The sequence below is a fragment of the Myxocyprinus asiaticus genome, chromosome 10 (genome assembly GCF_019703515.2).
Source record: "Myxocyprinus asiaticus isolate MX2 ecotype Aquarium Trade chromosome 10, UBuf_Myxa_2, whole genome shotgun sequence".
Classification (NCBI taxonomy): Eukaryota; Metazoa; Chordata; class Actinopteri; order Cypriniformes; family Catostomidae; genus Myxocyprinus; species Myxocyprinus asiaticus.
Window position 1 is genome coordinate 8,866,170 of NC_059353.1, and position 17,456 is coordinate 8,883,625.

The 17,456-nt window shown below is 38.5% G+C and overlaps 1 protein-coding gene across 2 annotated transcripts; it reads right to left on the reverse strand.

Moving 5' to 3' along the window:
* Positions 1-8,168: 8,168 nt before the first annotated feature.
* Positions 8,169-16,438, reverse strand: LOC127447472 (trans-1,2-dihydrobenzene-1,2-diol dehydrogenase-like). Of its 2 annotated transcripts, XM_051709365.1 has the most exons (7): positions 16,241-16,438; positions 13,908-14,019; positions 10,892-11,055; positions 10,506-10,758; positions 9,818-9,942; positions 9,561-9,711; positions 8,173-9,460 (listed from the first exon to the last, which is right to left on the reverse strand). In XM_051709365.1, exons 1-7 carry the CDS (start codon positions 16,334-16,336, stop codon positions 9,348-9,350), a joined length of 1,014 nt encoding a protein of 337 aa, XP_051565325.1. In that variant the 5' UTR covers positions 16,337-16,438; the 3' UTR covers positions 8,173-9,347. The 2 variants fall into 2 exon arrangements, with proteins under 2 accessions (XP_051565326.1, XP_051565325.1); XM_051709366.1 differs by lacking the exons at positions 13,908-14,019; positions 16,241-16,438 and adding an exon at positions 12,372-13,876 and having other exon boundaries at positions 8,169-9,460.
* Between the last annotated feature and the right edge of the window lie 1,018 nt (positions 16,439-17,456).

Sequence of the window (17,456 nt, forward strand, 5' to 3'; positions counted from 1 at the left end):
GCAAAACCTTTCGCTTATCTGTGTCACGTGGTTGAAATATAAGTAGTTGTGACCAACGTCACTGAATCGTCATACCGTGTGCTACTAAAATCTACACAAAAATACATAAACAACCCGGTAGTTTATTTTTGTTTGACACTCATGACAAGTGTTTTGTGACGGGTTTTAGCTTACAGTAAACAGACACAGATGATTTAAAGGGGATAGTTGACCCCAAAATGAAAATTCTGCCATCATTTACTCACCCCCATGCTGTTTCAAACCTGTATGACCTGTTTAAACAACATGAAAGTGAGTTCATTTTCGGGTCAATTATCACTTTAAATCACACCACAAATCTCGACATGGGATTATGTTTGAAAAGACTAGTACTGTCTTTAGTGTTTGGTGTTATTGTAGACTAAGTTCATGATACATGCATGATGACGCAGAAGAGGAGCAAATATCTTACTCGGCATGTGTACTGTTAATTCAGAGACACCAAGAGCTCCACAAATTCCCTCCCCTTTTCCTTGTGACCACAGGCAATAGCAGAGATAAATAAACACTCCTAAAATATTACATGGCGATGTTTGGAATGTGTTTGGAACTCTGGAATATTGTTACATGATGCGTTGCATGACAAACACACACACACACACACACACACACACACACACACACACACATATTAAACAGTAGGTAGTGAAATAGTAAAGATATGGCAAAGTATTCAAAACCAAAGTTTCACAATTTGTTTCCTATATTGACTTCACCATGACATGGTTTAGTGCATGTTCTGCTGTATATGAGGACATGCTGTACCATTAGACACAGCTGACCTGTCTCAAGTTCACTCTTTCAAAATTATTTGCTTGAGAACTATACAGGCATTTTCAGTAAATCAAAAAGATGATTCGGTAAAACAGGCATCATTCAACACCATTTGAACTGGTGATCAAATATAGAGAGTTGGTAAAGTATACACATATTCTTTCATTTATAAAGATGGGTCCAAACACAGCACATATCACAGGATTAACATGGATCTAGATATCACTTTAAATCCATCCACAAACTCTGAGAGGTCACAAAGTCATATTGAGTTTCAAGACAGACCACTGAACCAATGAGCTTGCATTTTATTGTTTGTCTGGTTTTTATTTCATCATTTAAGAGATGGAGCAGGGACTATTAAATGTTATATACAATTGAGTGTTGACTGACCATTATTAACATGTGTATAGTACCATATTAATGTATTTACATTTTCTGGTGCTAACTATACTGTATATACAAAACCATTAAAACAATTATTATTGAGCCTGATCTCATGATAATTACATGACTTTGGCAGCATTTTTGCAAAAGGGTATACTTTGTGTTTCTGCATTCCAAATCAGATTGTGTTTGGTCGAACTTGTTGCCTGAAGTATACTCTCCTGGCTGTGAGCGAATACAAACATGTTCGACGCATCCTCACTATGACTGTTTTGTGATACTCTTTTGGTTAAAGATAAAAATTTTTGGCCGATACTGATTTTAACAAAAAACTATAGGCCAATAAAGATAGTGATATTTTGCAACTTACCTTATTTTGTCATTAGATCACTGTTTTACTTAGGAATGCTTAAATTTTTTTACAAAGCACTATCAAAGGGTGGGGGGGGGGCACGTGACGCCATGCGAGAAGCAGACGTGTGAGTGACTAGCTCTGCACACTTTGCTAGTTTTTAAACTATTTTCATGTTATAATCCGGTGAGATTCGATACACTCAGTTACATATTTGCTCTTTGAGGTAAACATGGCAAAGAAGTCAAAATCCTCAGACTCTGGAGACATTAAAAGACACTTACGTGTTCAAGCTGAGGCCCCTGACAGGCCTGCGAGCCAGGGACTCAATTTGGATGGCGTGTCGGAAGAAGATATTCAGCGTCAACTGTCCAACATCTCGTTGATGCTGACGAAGGTTGTTGCTGACTTGGAGGATCTCGCTGTAATACGTCGATCGATTACGGTAATACATTGATCGATTATGGCGATGGAAACAAAATTCTCTGAGTTGGTCACAAGAGTCGCAGATGTTGAGAAATGAATCGATTATCTGGAGTCTTCGGAAAGGGAATTATCCACTAATCTGCCCGTGTCCAAAACAGACTTGGAACACATTTTGGAAAAACTTGAATATTTTGAAAATATGAGCCAGAGGAATAACATACGAATTGTTGGAATTCCTAAGCATGAAGAGGGGCAGAGATATGGTGAAATTCCTGGACGAGCTCTTCCTGAGCCTGCTCGACATAACAGGCCATAAACTGGAAATCGAGCGAGCTCACAGAGTCCCTACTCGCAGATCTGCTGAGGGAGACAGGCCCCGATCAATTCTGGCCAAATTTCTGAGATCATCCGATAAAGATCTCGTGTTGCGCCAGGCGAGGAGCAAAGGAAAGCTTTCTTGGAAGAGTTACAATATTTTCTTGTTCCCGGACAAGAGAGAAATGCGATCAGTTCAAGGAATGTAAGAAACTCTTACATCAACGGAAGATCACTTTTGCACTGATGTTTACGGCCAAACTGAGAATAGACACCAGGGACGGCAGCAAAGTATTTATATGTCCTAAACAGGCACTCTCCTTTATAAATACATTGGAGTGAGTAAGCCATTTGGTGTTTCTTATATTAGTGGACTGACTCGCTGTTGAGTGACTCGATTGTCTGAGGAAGCTGGGCGCCATTTTTTGGGGTTTTTTTTTTTTTTGGCGTTGGCTCCGTGTAGCAGCTGGAGTTTGTTTTGTGGCATGACTCCTTCAAGAAACTTTTGCATTGACAGAAGATCGCTTTTACACTAAAGTTCCCGGCCAGATTGAGAATGAACACTATGGATAACCGCAAAATATCTACATGCTTACATAATGGACATCTTTTATAAAGTTGACGGGCTGAGTAAGTCATGATGTACTTTTTTTATGCGGCCTCCGAGTGAGTTTGGCTCTTGATCATCTGAGGAACTGGGATGCCTGTTTTATTTCTTTTCGTGCTGGTTCTGCCTAACGGCTGGAGTTTGTTTTTGTGGAGTATTTTTAAGGGACATTAGAATGATTACATCATCTGCTGTACTCCTAACAGCCAGCTCACTGAACAACTGTTTGTCTGTCTGAGGACACTGAACGGCTTTATATCAGCTGGCAGTTGTTTTGTGGAGGAACACACCTTCAAGACAATGTATCTACATGTTCTTTGTGTTTATTCTGCCTGTTGGCTGGGGTCATACAGAAGTATTTTCTGTTATGTAATTTTGCCTCACAAAATTTGTGCAGAAGCACCGGACTTGAGCAATCCGATGGCAAAGTTGTCGCGGGGGTTCTCGCATGCGTACATGGACTCTTTGAATTTAGAGGGATTGACGCAGGTTGGTGCTGTCGTGCGTGGGGTTAATGTGCACATTTTTCTTTTTTCTGTTTGTTTTGTTTGGGGGGAAGTTCGGGGTTTTATTGTTGCTCTAATGGGGAATGTGGTCTTTATAATCTTGTTTTTGACACACAATATATTTTTTCTATTATATCAATATGTCAGTTGTTAATATGAGTGGATTATTTCTCTCCACATGGAATGTGAATGGGCTGGGGCACCCCATAAAAAGAAGGAAGGTTATTTCTTTTCTTAAGTGTAAAAAATATGATTTAGTGTTTCTTCAAGAAACACATCTTTCCCCACAGGAAGCGGAAAAATTTGGGAAGATATGGGGTGGACATGTTTTCTTTAGTACTGGCTCAAGTAAGAGCAGGGGAGTCATTACACTGGTAAATAAGCATCTACAATTCAAATGTCTCAAACAGATTAAAGATAAACAAGGAAGAGTCATTTCTGTTTTAGCACAAATTCAGGGGCAAAGGTTGATTTTGGCTAATATTTACGCACCTAACGCTGATGATCAGGGCTTTTTTATATATCTTGAAGGGATGTTGCAAGCCGCTGGCACCCCTCATGATATAATATTTGGAGGAGACTTTAATCTAATGATGGACTCAGTCCTTGATCATCGTGAAGCAAAAGTGTGTAAGCCCCCTAGAGCAACAGTGACACTTCACAGGATGTATAAAAATCTTGGTCTTACAAATATTTGAAGACTTTTGAACCCATCTGGTAGGGACTATACATTTTTTTCATCAGTCCATAACATTTATTATAGAATAGATTTTTTTTTATATCTAAAAAAAAAAAAAGATCATCTGTTGTTGATTGCTCAATTGGAAACATCTTAGTCTCAGATCATGCCCTGGTGAGTTTAGAGGTGTTGCCACATACGGAGAAAAAAATGTATATAGTTGCTGCTTTAATGTATCCCTTTTGCAAAATCCTGAATTTCAGCAAATGTTAAAGGCCGAAATCAATGTTTATATGGAGACCAACTGGTCCTCACTATCCTCTGTGGGCATGGCTTGGGAGGCACTTAAGGCGGTTCTTAGGGGTCGGATCATACAGTATGCCTCATTCATCAAAAAATCCAAAACACGAGAACTCGTGGAGTTGGAAGGGAATATTAAAAGTGCCAAGGCAGAGCTGAAGTGCCAAATGTTGTCTGATGGCCTCAGAGAATTGACCCAATTGAAATACAGATATAACACTATTTTGTCACAGAAGGTGGAGTTTTGGCTATTCAGGGCAAGACAGTCATACTTTGAGTCAGCAGACAAAGCAGGAAAACTTCTGGCTAGATATATAAAACAGAGAGAGTCTTTTTCTACCATTCCCTCAGTGAAATCTGCTGGTGGTGAAATTTTTACATCGGCCATTGATATTAATAATGCTTTTAAAGAATTCTATCTTAATCTCTGTAGTTCCACGTCTTCGTCTACTGATGAAGATATTAGAAATTTTGTGGAACCATTAGAACTCCCTAAACTGATGACTGAGCAAATAAATGGTCTTGATTCTAAGATAACATTGGAGAAGCTTGGCGAGGTAATTAAGGCCTTGCCTATAGGCAAGGCTCCGGGGCCAGAGCTTTGCCACTTAATTTTTTTAGATCTTATGCTACAGAACTGGCACCACTTTTGCTAGAAGTTTATACGGAATCATTAAAGAATGGAAAGCTTCCGCCAACCATGACGCAAGCCCGGATCAGTCCGATTCTTAAAAAGGACAAAGATCCAAGCGAGTGTAAGAGTTACCATCCAATTTCCTTGATCCAGCCAGATGTAAAAATATTGTCAAAAATTTTGGTTAACCGTTTAAGTAAAGTTATGACATCTCTTATACATATAGATCAGGTGGGGTTTATTCGGGTAACATTAGGCATTTCATCAAAATCATGTGGTCAGTGGCGAATGATCAGACTCCGGTCGCTGCCATCTCACTTGATGCCGAAAAGGTGTTTGATATGGTAGAATGGGATTATCTTTTTAAGATTTTGGAAATATACGGGTTCGGGAATACTTTTATTGGATGGATTAAGTTACTTTATAGACACCCGGTAGCGGCAGTACAAACAAATGGATTAATTTCAGATTATTTTACTCTGGATAGGGGCACCTGGCAGGGTTGCCCCCTTTCCCCATTATTGCCCTGGAACCATTAGCAGCTGTGATAAAAAAGGAAGATGATTTTCCAGGGGTGGTGGCAAGAGGTAGGGAGCATAAGCTTTTGCTTTACGCAAATGGTATTTTATTATTTGTCTCCGACCCTACTAGATCTATGCCTTGCCTCCACAGAATTATTAATTCCTTTTCTAAATTCTCGGGATACAGAGTTAATTGGTCTAAATCCGAAGCTTTGTCTCTGACAGTGTACTGCCCGGTAATGGCTTTTCAGCCAGGCGACTTTCAGTGGCCCAAACAGGGCATTAAGTATTTGGGTATTTTATTCCCAGCAAATTTGAGTTGAGTTAATTTTGACCCTTTAATAAAAAGGTTTTGAGCGATGTGGGCAGGTGGGCTTCATTACATTTATCTATGATTGGGAAGGTTAATGTTATTAAAATGAATTGTATTCCACAATTCAACTACCTGCTACAGTCACTCCCTATAGATATCCCCCTCTCTTATTACAAGCAGTTTGATAGCATAGCGAAGTCCTTCATTTGGAATGGTAAAAGTCCCAGATTACATTTCAGTAAGCTGCATAGGCCGATTGACAAAGGTGGGCTAGGCCTACCCAAGATTTGGTTTTATTATTATGCATTCGGTCTCAGACATTTGGCTCATTGGTCGCTTCCACCTGAGAGAGCCCCTCCCTGGTTTTGTATTGAACAGGAAGTTGTCCTTATTTCGCAATTGCAAAGCCTTTCTTACACCCCATTATCTCGCATTTGCATTCGGTATGGACAAAAGTGTCCAGAGTGTTTAATTCGGACATTTAATTTAAATGTTGCCTCGAGCATATGGCTGAACCCAAAATTATGTATAAATAAGACCGCTTTCTGCTGGTCAGAATGGATTGTGAGGGGGGTTGCTACACTCGGTGACCTATATGAGAGTGGAGTGTTGAGATCCTTTGAAAATTTGGTTCAACATTTTGGGATACCCAGGTCTAAATTTTTTAGGTATTTACAGCGCCACCTGCTCTGTACTATTTTTGGGAGTAGCATACACCCCTCTAAAGCTACAAACACTCTGGAAGAGGTGTATTACTCCCTGCTAATTCAGAGTCTGGGGGACGGAGCTTTAACTTCTATCAAAAGATTATGGGAGAAAGATTTATACTTGGTATTGGAGAAGTGTGGGCTAGGATTTAAAAAATATGTCAAGTCTCATCTAGATATGCAAGGGTGAATACAGTTCATGATTGTACATCGATGGGGGGTGGGGGGGAGGTGTTCTTTGTTTCATATATAAATCAATAAAAAAAAGTTAATCACAAGAAATAGTGGTCATTTGGTCATTTTTTGGGAAATTCTGTTTGGAATGATCCTACAGCTTGGCTACCATTATTATTCTTCAATTGAAAAGCCCTGCTAAGGCATTATTTAAGCATTTTCAAAGTGTCTAAAAATCCTCTAGACTACATAACACTGACAGAATATTTAAATGACCTACGAGTCTGTTTTAGAATGTTTTAGATTTCAAACTTCAGCTGTCAAACTTAGAAGCCCTTTAATCTGCTTTAAGATGCTCTCTTCTTTCTTTCTTTCTTTCTGATAAATCTATCAAAATGTCTAATTTACAACACCTTTAACTTAGCATGTTCTAGAGAAAAGTATTGACAATTTCCTCGAGTGCTGGTTTGAGTCCAGACTGACTGAGCTCCTCCTTCAGGCCATCAGAGGAACAGCATGGCTATTCAAGCTCTAAATCAGTGGGCGTTATGTTTTTCTTCCACCCGTATTCTGGCAGGTCCCGCCTCCTGCGTTTGGATTGGCTACTAAGAGCTACTTACAAGCGGTCTGCGATTGGGCAGTTGAGAAGTCGTTCATTTAGTATTAGTAACAATAGTAAACAGAGGGACATCATATCGTATAAGTTGCAGAAAAATAAACAGCCACTAAGTTCAAAGTTCAGTGCGAATTTTAAACGGTTAACATTAGACAAGACAAAAATATCACATGCATTTAAATAAGCTGTTTAAAGCTTTGTCGATAAATTTTGTAATGGAGACGAAGTAGCTTCCAGTGAACTTGTGTGTGTGTTTTTACTTTCTTCTGTCCCATAAAACTGATAGACCTATTTACTATACATTATATTCCATACACCTCAGTATACGATATGAAACATAATTTGTCACTTATTTTATTTAACTTCTTATCATTAATTAATTCTGGAAAATATATATATATATATATATTATTAAAAAGAATATTATTTCAAATTAACAATTAGAACAAAAGGATAGTTCACCCAAAAATGAAAATTCTCTCATCATTTACTCACCCTCATGGTATCCCAGATGTGTTCGACTTTCTTTCTACTGCTGAACACAAGCAAAGATTTTTTAGAAGAATATCTCAGCTCTGTAGGTCCTCACAATAATGATTTGATTTGACTTACAATGACATTATTTTTTCAATAAAAAATTAAAAATACAAATGTCCACACATGCAGTCTTCTTGTACTCTTTCTATCTAAAACTGAATTTCTTCACATTCCATCTCTACGTAATAATGTATTCTCAGAAAAGTCTGAAACAGTTAATTACAAAAAAAGAAAAAAAAAAACAAACAAAAAAAAAAAAACCCAAAACAAAACAAACAAACAAACAAACAAAACATATTCTCTCATGGGAAGTGATAGTTACCTTGATATTTTTTATATTCTTATATTTGGCATACAGTGAAACCATAAATGTGGGAGCCAGGCAAAATCGATTTGTCATAAAAAACAAAAAAACAAAAAAAATTAAAAAAAAAAAAATATCTCATTCATATCACTCATTTTTGTTCAGGACAAACTGATGTCACATGTAACTAATTAACATGTAACATGTAACTTTTCCATGAAATAAAATCCAGATTCCGACACCATGGCCTATTACAATACTGATGAATATAGAAACGCTTACATATAATTGGACATTTTTTATATCAAAAATCTAAAAGGTGTGCATTATTGCTGACACCTACATGCACACTTTGGAGATGGTTGTATGACTGTAAGTACTTTGCTTCAAATGTTAATGAAGTTGTATACTCTATATGTTTGTAAATGTTTTGGATATGTATGCTACAATATTGCCTGTATCTTTAGAGATGGTCCCTAAATTTGCGACTATTTGGAAATTCTTTATTCACAATGTCAAGCCAAATTTATTGCATTATTTATTGACCTGGGGACGCTTGGTCACTTGTTTCTGATTTCTCTGCAGTATCGTGGAAAAAGAAAGTACATGTAGCCATGCCAACGATGCCAGTGTAGGATCAGTACAAAAGGCACATTCAGCAACATCGAAAAGCGGTTGCTGTCCTTTTCTGCATATCGCTGCCCCCTTCCACGTATCGCGGCGCCGTTTTGTGGCGCGTTCTGCATAACGCGGTGGCCCATGCAGCCCCATTTCGCGGCCGGCCCACCGGGAAAAGTCCCGGTTCTCCCAATGGCCATTCCGCCACTGGTTAGAATCACCCTAATGTCTTGTCTTCAAGGTAATGAATTAGGGGGGCGTCCATCAAAAAAAGGTTGAGAACCACTGCTCTAAATAAAACTATACACACAAAATTGAAGAGTGGCTGTATCCTGGTAAAAGTTAGATTTGTAAAAAAATGTGGTGTTGTTGAAAAAACTGAAAACGGATTATGATTTCATGATTCTTAATTCTTTCAGTAGATATCATAATGTGTTTTCTGTTTATTGTAATGCAGTGTACTCTTCTACTATTAGGCCACAAACAAATTTGTCCTCAAATCTTTATTGTTTAGATGTTGTCACTGGGTTACTCATAGTCAGTGCTTTTCATCTTGACTGTAAGTCACACCAACTTGTCTTCTGGCCTCATCCATTATCTCTGCCAGAAGAATGGAGTCTGCCAGTGACATCACAGCACTTTCTTTCAGTCCTTGGAGACACAAAACAAAATAGCTTAACAGAAAGCCAAGCATATCATTTCAAAATGTCTCTATGTAACTACACGTGTTCAAAAACAATGCTGGTCTTACCATTCAGCAAACACCGGCGCACCTCCTGGGCTTCATAGCACAGTCCTGTACTGTTGGTGAAGTTGAGAGGAATGCTGGGCTCTGGTAACGGGTGCTGACTCACCTTACCGTTCACTTCTAAATTTGTAGGACACCACATGTGATCTGGTACCTATAGACATAAAGACCCTCAGGTTTCATATGATTTGTAACTTTTCCTTCACATTATTCACTCATGTACACTGCTTCATAAGTCATCATGTTCCAATAACACAAACCTTCATCATGCCGTTTGTGCCGATAATGACAGCATCATTGGTGAGATTCATAGATATAGAGCATGTGCACACGGCCATTCTGTTCTGTGAGAACTTCAGCACAATAATCATGTGTCCATCGACACCTACAGCACATTAAAATGCATTAAAAACAATAACTGCTGTTTACAATCCCAATGTGTCCTTTTAAAAGTTGAATTTATTGCGGAATTGATGAAAAGTCTGTATGGGTGAATACAATGAAACCCTATACAGGTCACATTTTACTGCCAAAATCAAAAGAAAAATAAAACAACAAATTACATAGTTTTGCATAAATTGTTAAAAAAATTAAAAATTTGCAAAATTTGGTATTATTTTCATAACAATTAAGCATATTTAAGTGTGAGCAAAGAAGAAAACTATGTGCTGAAAATGTTCTTTTGTTTTTGGGGTGAAATATGACCCAGACATGTTCTTGACAGGTTTCGTGAGATTCACCATTCTAATATAGTTTTTAATTTTCTGTAAATCTGCTTTGAAACGATGAGTTTTTTGAAAAGCTCTTTACAAATAAAAATGACTTGATATTTTGATCATGCCAGTATTATAAAAACCTTAAGGGTTGACCCAGACCTGCCATTTGCAAATCCTCAAGAGTTTAATAATGCTGTTTATTTCATTAAAAGTGTGTTGCTGTGAAACGGACCTGTGTCAAGAGTATATCCAGTGGCTTGGATAGATTCTGGTCTTTCTCCATTGTACACCATCAACACAAACTGCAAACAGTACACCCCAATATCCAGCAGGGCTCCTCCTCCAAGATCTTTCTCTATCAGCCTAGGGATATTTGTGAGTGGTGCGCCGAGATCTGCTCTCACCATCTTAACTTCACCCACCTCACCCTGAGCTAGCAGCTTCCGAATTTCCATAGACACGGGGAAGAAGCGTGTCCACAGCGCCTGTGAAATTGATGGGTGTTTCAGCAGAACACTGATCTTTGGTTTATTAGAATATATCACAATTTAGTGATATTTGTCAGAATAAGCCTTTGAGTGGTAAGGTGTTTGGCCTGCACTGAAGTCATTCACTCACCTCCATTAAGAAGACATTGTTTTTGTTGGCAGAAGCAACAAGCTTCTTAACTTCACCTGCGTTCATGGCCAGCGGTTTCTCTATAAGCACACTCTTTCCAGAGTTCATGAAGAGCTGCCCAACTCTCAGGTGGTGAGGATGGATATTGCCAACATACACCGCATCTATAGAAATATCAATGGCATAAATAACTATCAGGTCTGTGGGTTTTAAGTGTGTGAGGGGTTTGTGCATTTCTTATGATTGTCATGAAGTGAAATCCTACAAGTAACGTTAAGGTAAATAATCTACAGGTTACATTTGACCCCAAAATCAAAATTATGATTTTTTTTTTTAACAAAGAAAATGAAGCCTATTTTAGGACCATTAAGATTTGTTTGCATTGCGACATTATTATAAATTCACATTACCATAATGTGTCTGGATATTTTACCTTTGAGGCTTTTTTGTTATTTCACACATTTTTCAATATTGATTCTGTAAAAATCCCACCTCGCTGGCCCAATGGTGGAATCCAGCAAAGTAGTTAAGGTATCTGCGCGTTCGTCTGTTTCGTGTGCATGTTGCTGTAGCGTCATAACTATTTGATTTAGTTAAGACCGAATTTGACTCCATTAATAATTTACAAAAATTTTATTAGACCTCAAATTTAGGTTGAGATTCCAATTATTATCGATCATCAATAGAGATTTTATCTAGATTTGGATACTTGATTATTCTAGTCAGTTCTATACTTTTACATTGCACTCGTTCATCTGGATTCCTGTTACTTGAGTCTACGCGCCGGCTGGGTATAAACGTGATCATTTCACAAACCGGTCAGTTTTTGATCATTACTCAGAGGTAATTGACTAATACCATTCAGACAAGTCGCTCCCTGCAAACTTTTATCTGAATAGTAGTTTTGTTTAGTCCCCCTAGATCTGCATTCAATTTAATTACAGTAACACTATTCTTAGTCAGAGGGAGTGACTAATACCATCTGGTTAAGCCGCACAGTTTCCTATGTACTCTTAAATGGAATAATATTACAGTAATCAAAGGTAACGACTAAAACTATTTAGGCATTCCGATGTTCTAAATAATGATTATATGTAGTCCCTACAGTCTAGGTACACTAATGGAACTTTTCCACTGCACGTTACGGTTCGACTCAACTCAACTCGACTCTGCTCGCTTTACTTTTCCACTGCAGTTTAGTGCCGCCTCAATGTGGGTGGGATTATAGGCTGATCTTCATAGTTGCCGTGACATCATCTTAAACTTGACACAAACATTACTGACCATAAACGATAACACGACCACTAGCTGTTAGCTACTAGCTCATTGTGCTGCATAAAGCAGTTGTTGCATGGTAATTTTACACAAGTGTAACAGTTAAATTGGCCTGGTTATTTTAGAAGCAAGCTTTCTAGTAGCTGGTCAACTAAATAAAGTGAAGCTTTCAAGCAGAATATAGAGTTAATGTAACAAAACGTACCATCCTCCATCGTGGACTCCAACAACACAGAGTCCAGGGCACTCTCCCTCCCATTGCTCGCCGGTCTATTGCCATAGATAGCGTCCATTTGGTCGAACCACTTCCACTTTCTTCTGTTTGAACCACTCCGGCTATTGTGGTCCTTGATGATTCTGTAGTCACTTAAGTTTTTTTCACTTTTCCCTACACTGTTGGTAGGTCCAGTGGTAGCCGTGTGCGGCCAACAGCTTAGACACTTCCTGAAATACTTTTTCGTTTCACGTCGTTTCGTTCGTCGATAACGAGAGGAACGTCTGCACCCCGTTTATTGACCAAGGCGTGGTTTTGCGCACAGCCATTTCTTTTTACAATTCGAAAGTCGCGTGAACAAATGATACTACTGTCGCTGTTGCTAACTTTAAAACTAGCGGGTTGACATCCCGTGTCGCAAATCCAGTGACGCTGGTAGTGATGATTCTCTCTGACCAATCAGTGATCTGCAGGGTTTTGACGTCACATTTAGTGTCAGCTTGGCTCGCTTGGAACCTGGACCGAGGTGGTACTAAAAAAAGTATCAGGTACCAGGTACTATCCACAGTGGAAAACCCCCAAAAAGCGAGCAGAGTCCAGTTGAGCTGTACCGTGCAGTGGAAAAGCCCCATTAGTTAATGTCGAATGTCAGAAAGCTAAGGTTGCAGTGTCAACGCCTAGCCATTAGTGCGTACCAACACTGTTTGCAGATTTGTGGCAACTAGGAATTAACGTAACCTACTAAAGAAGTCAGAATAAAATCAAGTTTAACAATTTATTAGTAAGGTAAATATGTATCATGCCATTCACATAATTAGAATTAGAATTCAGAAATAATCAATACAAAACATCCATTGCGCAAAGATGAATCTTAAAAGTAACAAATGCATTCCTGACTTCAGCAAAGTACGTAGTGTTGGCACTGCGGGCACCTTTGTACCAGTAACACTGAGATATTTTCAATGATATCAAACATGTATAGCCAGACATATAATTAGATTTGTTACCTACAAGATTTAAGTGTGTTTTAAGGTGATTCTGAGCTGAGGGGGACAGGAAGGGGGAGGAGGAGAGAGAGAGAACAGATGTGGAAAGACAACAATGAATCTTTTCAAACTCAGATGGGTGTTTTTGAGATAGAGTCTTTGCGAGAAATTTGGTATGCTGATTTTCTCAGATATTATGGTGATTGTCCCGGGCCTTCTTTTGTGTTCTCAGGGTGTTGCGCCCTTTGAATACGACGTGAACATATGTTGTCAAAATCCCAAACAGCAAAGTTAGGGGAGTGGGCAACGTTTTTTTTTTAGCCAATCAGAAACGCTTACTGCCCATTGATCATTTTGCACATACATCGGGTTGCCTGACATGTCTTTGGAGGGTGGGGTTTTTGGTACAGAGCATGCTGTTGAAGGGCTGGGGGGCATTAAGCAAAATCAAGATGCCTCAAATTGCTTACTGCATTGTAAACTGTGTTAATTTAGTTTGGCAAATTTTTCATAACCAATATAGTAGCAACAACAATATAACCTATATCCGGGTCTCTGGCCAGCTCCTCGTAACTTCCATAAGCTTTGAGGATGCGATGCTGCTCGGCGAACTTCTGAGCGCTCTTTATATCACGGGCTGCCACTGCAACCACCTTGAAGAGCAGAGTTTTCAGTTATTTGAGTAACACTGAGACTTCACAAAACATTTAAATTTAGTCTCCAAAATCGTATTATAAGCAATTTAAAGGGTCAGTTCACCCAAAAATTAAATTCTTTCATTATTTACTCTCCCTCATGCCATCCCAGATGTGTTTAACTTTCTTTCTTCCGCTGAACATAAACAATGATTTATAGAAGAATATCTCAGCTCTGTAGGTCCTCACAATGCAAATGAATGGTGGCCAGAAAATTTAGAGGTCCAAAAAGCACATAAAGGCAGCATAAATGTAATCCATAAGACTCCAGTGGTAAAATCCGCTATGATAAAAGTGATATGACAATTGTGGGTGAGAAACAGATTTCCACTTTCACTTTCTTCTTATTTTATTTTTGGCATTTCACATTATTTGTGCATATCGCCACCTACTGGGCAGGGAGGAGAATTTATAGTAAACAAGGACTTAAATATTGATCTGTTTCTCACATACAACTAGGGCTGGGCGATATGACGATATATATCGTGGCGACAATATAAAGTGTCAATCAGTAGAGATTTTGCCATATCGTGTACACTGCGATATGCAAATATCCATGCGCGTGGCGTGGGCTTATCTATGTGGGCAGGGCTTTATGTGAGACTTGAAACAGGGATTTTTCGGCATTGAAAATTGTCCTGATGCCGCCCAAGAAAATTCAATGACATTTAATGACATTCATCTCGTGATTGGCGCTTCAAAATTGCTAAATATCCCTCTCATCTGACATGTTTCACGTAAGTGTGGCGCACACTACCTCTGGAGCACGTAAGTGCACATGAGTCAAGCAAGCTTTCCGATATTTGTGCCTCACAGACAGGAGAGCGCAAAGCGGGATCAATCGCACTAAATCATTTTTGATGCAGTTAAAACCCGAATGGAGAAAGACATCTCCACAGAACAGGACAAATTCCAAACAAGTCAAGAAAATGAATAGAGGAGCTCGTTATTAAAACAGGTGCAACATCTGTGGTGTAGGTTCAAAAAAGCCAACACAGTGTCACTCATAATACAAGTAATCTGTTTTACCACCTCAAAATGAGGCACGCAACAGAATATTATGAAAGCCAAAAGATGCATTCCGCATTAATTTGGTCAACAATAAATAAATAAATAAATGTCTGTTTACTTTCATTGGATATTTTTTTACTTACTGCAGGCCTATGTATTATTTTATTTGTTGCATTGCTTTGAGAAGATCTTGAGTATCATGAGGAAAGTTTATAATAGGCTAATAATAACAATATTGGTTAAAGATGCTAAAATATAACATAGTTTTGATTTATTTTGGATTTTTTTAGTCACAACTTAATTCCCATATTTCCATTTCTATTATTCCATAATTCTGATGACTTTACTATTATTCTAAAATGTGAAAAAAAAAAAAAAAAAAAATAAAAACATAATGAGTAAATGACCCTAAACTTTTGAACAGTAGTGTATATCGCTATCGTAATATATAATTACTCATATCATGATATAAGATTTTGGTCATATCGCGCACCCCTATTCACACCTATCGCTTCTGAAGATGTGGATTTAACCACTAGAGTCATATGGGTTTTCTTTATGCTGCCTTTATGTGCTTTTTAGACCTTCAAAGTTCTGGTCACCATTCACTTGCATTGTATGGACCTACAGACCTGAAATATTCATTTGTGTTATGCAGAAGAAAGAAAGTCATTCACATCTGGGATGACATGAGGGAATGATGAGAATTATTTTTTTATTTTTGGGTGAACTATCCCTTTAAAATATTTTTGAGTGCTATTTACCATACACTGAAACCATTCAAATTGGCAGTGAATTTAATTGCGTGAATACTCGTGGTATTACGGTTAGCCTGTTTTATGCAACAAAAACACGAATCAAAAAAGTCTTCTTCACAATAATTAAAATACCTTTAAAAGTATAATTGAAAACAGCTTTAGTCGAGAAGTGTGTAAGTCTGTTGACCGGCGGCTACTAAACATTTTCACGTGATTGTCATTTTTAGTGATTAATGCATAAAGTACCAATCTAACTACACTGTACTGTGCAATAAACCATTTCATGTCTCTAACTTAAATATTTCTTTAAGCAGCGTTAATAATGCAGTTAAAACACACAGTGCAAGTCTAAAAATTATGTTCACGCGGTTAACGCTGACACATAATCAGTTGTGTAATGCACACGTTACCTGATGTTCCTCTAATGACAAAGTTTTCAGCGCCACTGTAAAGTCATGACTGATTTTACCAGCGCTGCAAATCCCCCAACGAGTCGCCATGTTCATTAAATATACTTAAGATGAAACTTTCAGCCTGAATCCCTACACAAATGGCGAAATGTAATCGTTCACTTGTCATTCACATCTGCACGACTGAAACAACGCATGTAATTTAACCACCAGAGGGCGCCGGAAGACAATGCAGTTCATATTAATTTCATGATTTTATTCCACAGCAGGAGCCGCTAACCTCACTATATTATTCCTTTCTATTACGTTTAAAGCGTCACTCATTTGAAGAATAATGTCAAAACAAAGTCTGCTTTAGTCAGTTTATTGATGCAAATAGCAAAATTATCTTATATCAACGGTTAAAATGTTACTAGGGTCAGGCTACCGCTAAAATTCATTAGACAGGGACAACATTTTTTACGGGTGGGCACCCCTCTTCCCCAGGTCCAACGAGTAGGCCATAATGGACCTCAGTGAGCACCCCCTCGTCACAGTGCTTGGACAACATTAGACCCTGGGTATAGTTCGGACTTATTGAATGAAGGGAACTTTAATCACACACATAAACTCAGCAAAAAAGAAACGTCCTCTTATTTTCAACTGCTTTTATTTTAAGCAAACTTAACCTTTGTAAATATTTGTATGAACATAAAAAGATTCAACAACTAAGACATAAACCTAACAAGATTCACAGTCATGTGACTAACAGAAATGGAATAATGCATCCCTGAACAAAGTGGGGGCGTCAAAATCAAAAGTAACAGTCAGTATCTGGTGTGACCACCAGCTGCATTAAGTACTGCAGTGCATCTCCTCCTCATGGACTGCACCAGATTTGCCAGTTCTAGCTGTGAGATGTTACCCCACTCTGGCCCTAGCCCTCACCCTCCGATCCAACAGGTCCCAGACGTGCTCAGTGGGATTGAGATTCGGGCTCTTCGATGGCCATGGCAGAACACTGACATTCCTGTCTTGCAGGAAATCACACACAGAATGAGCAGTATGGCTGGTGGCATTGTCATGCTGGAGGGTCACATCAGGATGAGTCTGCAGGAAGGGTACCACATGAGGGAGGATGTCTTCCCTGTAACGCACAGCGTTGAGATATGGTTCATTGAACAAGCATGGAAACATTGTTTAAACCCTTTACAATAAAGATCTGTAAAGTTATTTG

What these genes read in the sequence shown, in the direction of transcription:
- LOC127447472 (XM_051709365.1), bottom strand. Translation starts at nt 16,336, where the DNA reads ATGAACATGGCGACTCGTTGGGGGATTTGCAGCGCTGGTAAAATCAGT. An exon ending in TGTCATTAGAGGAACATCAG is followed by an intron (nt 14,020 to 16,240) that starts GTAACGTGTGCA and finishes CTGCTCTTCAAG; the next exon opens with GTGGTTGCAGTGGCAGCCCG. An exon ending in ACAATGTCTTCTTAATGGAG is followed by an intron (nt 10,759 to 10,891) that starts GTGAGTGAATGA and finishes TCAATTTCACAG; the next exon opens with GCGCTGTGGACACGCTTCTT.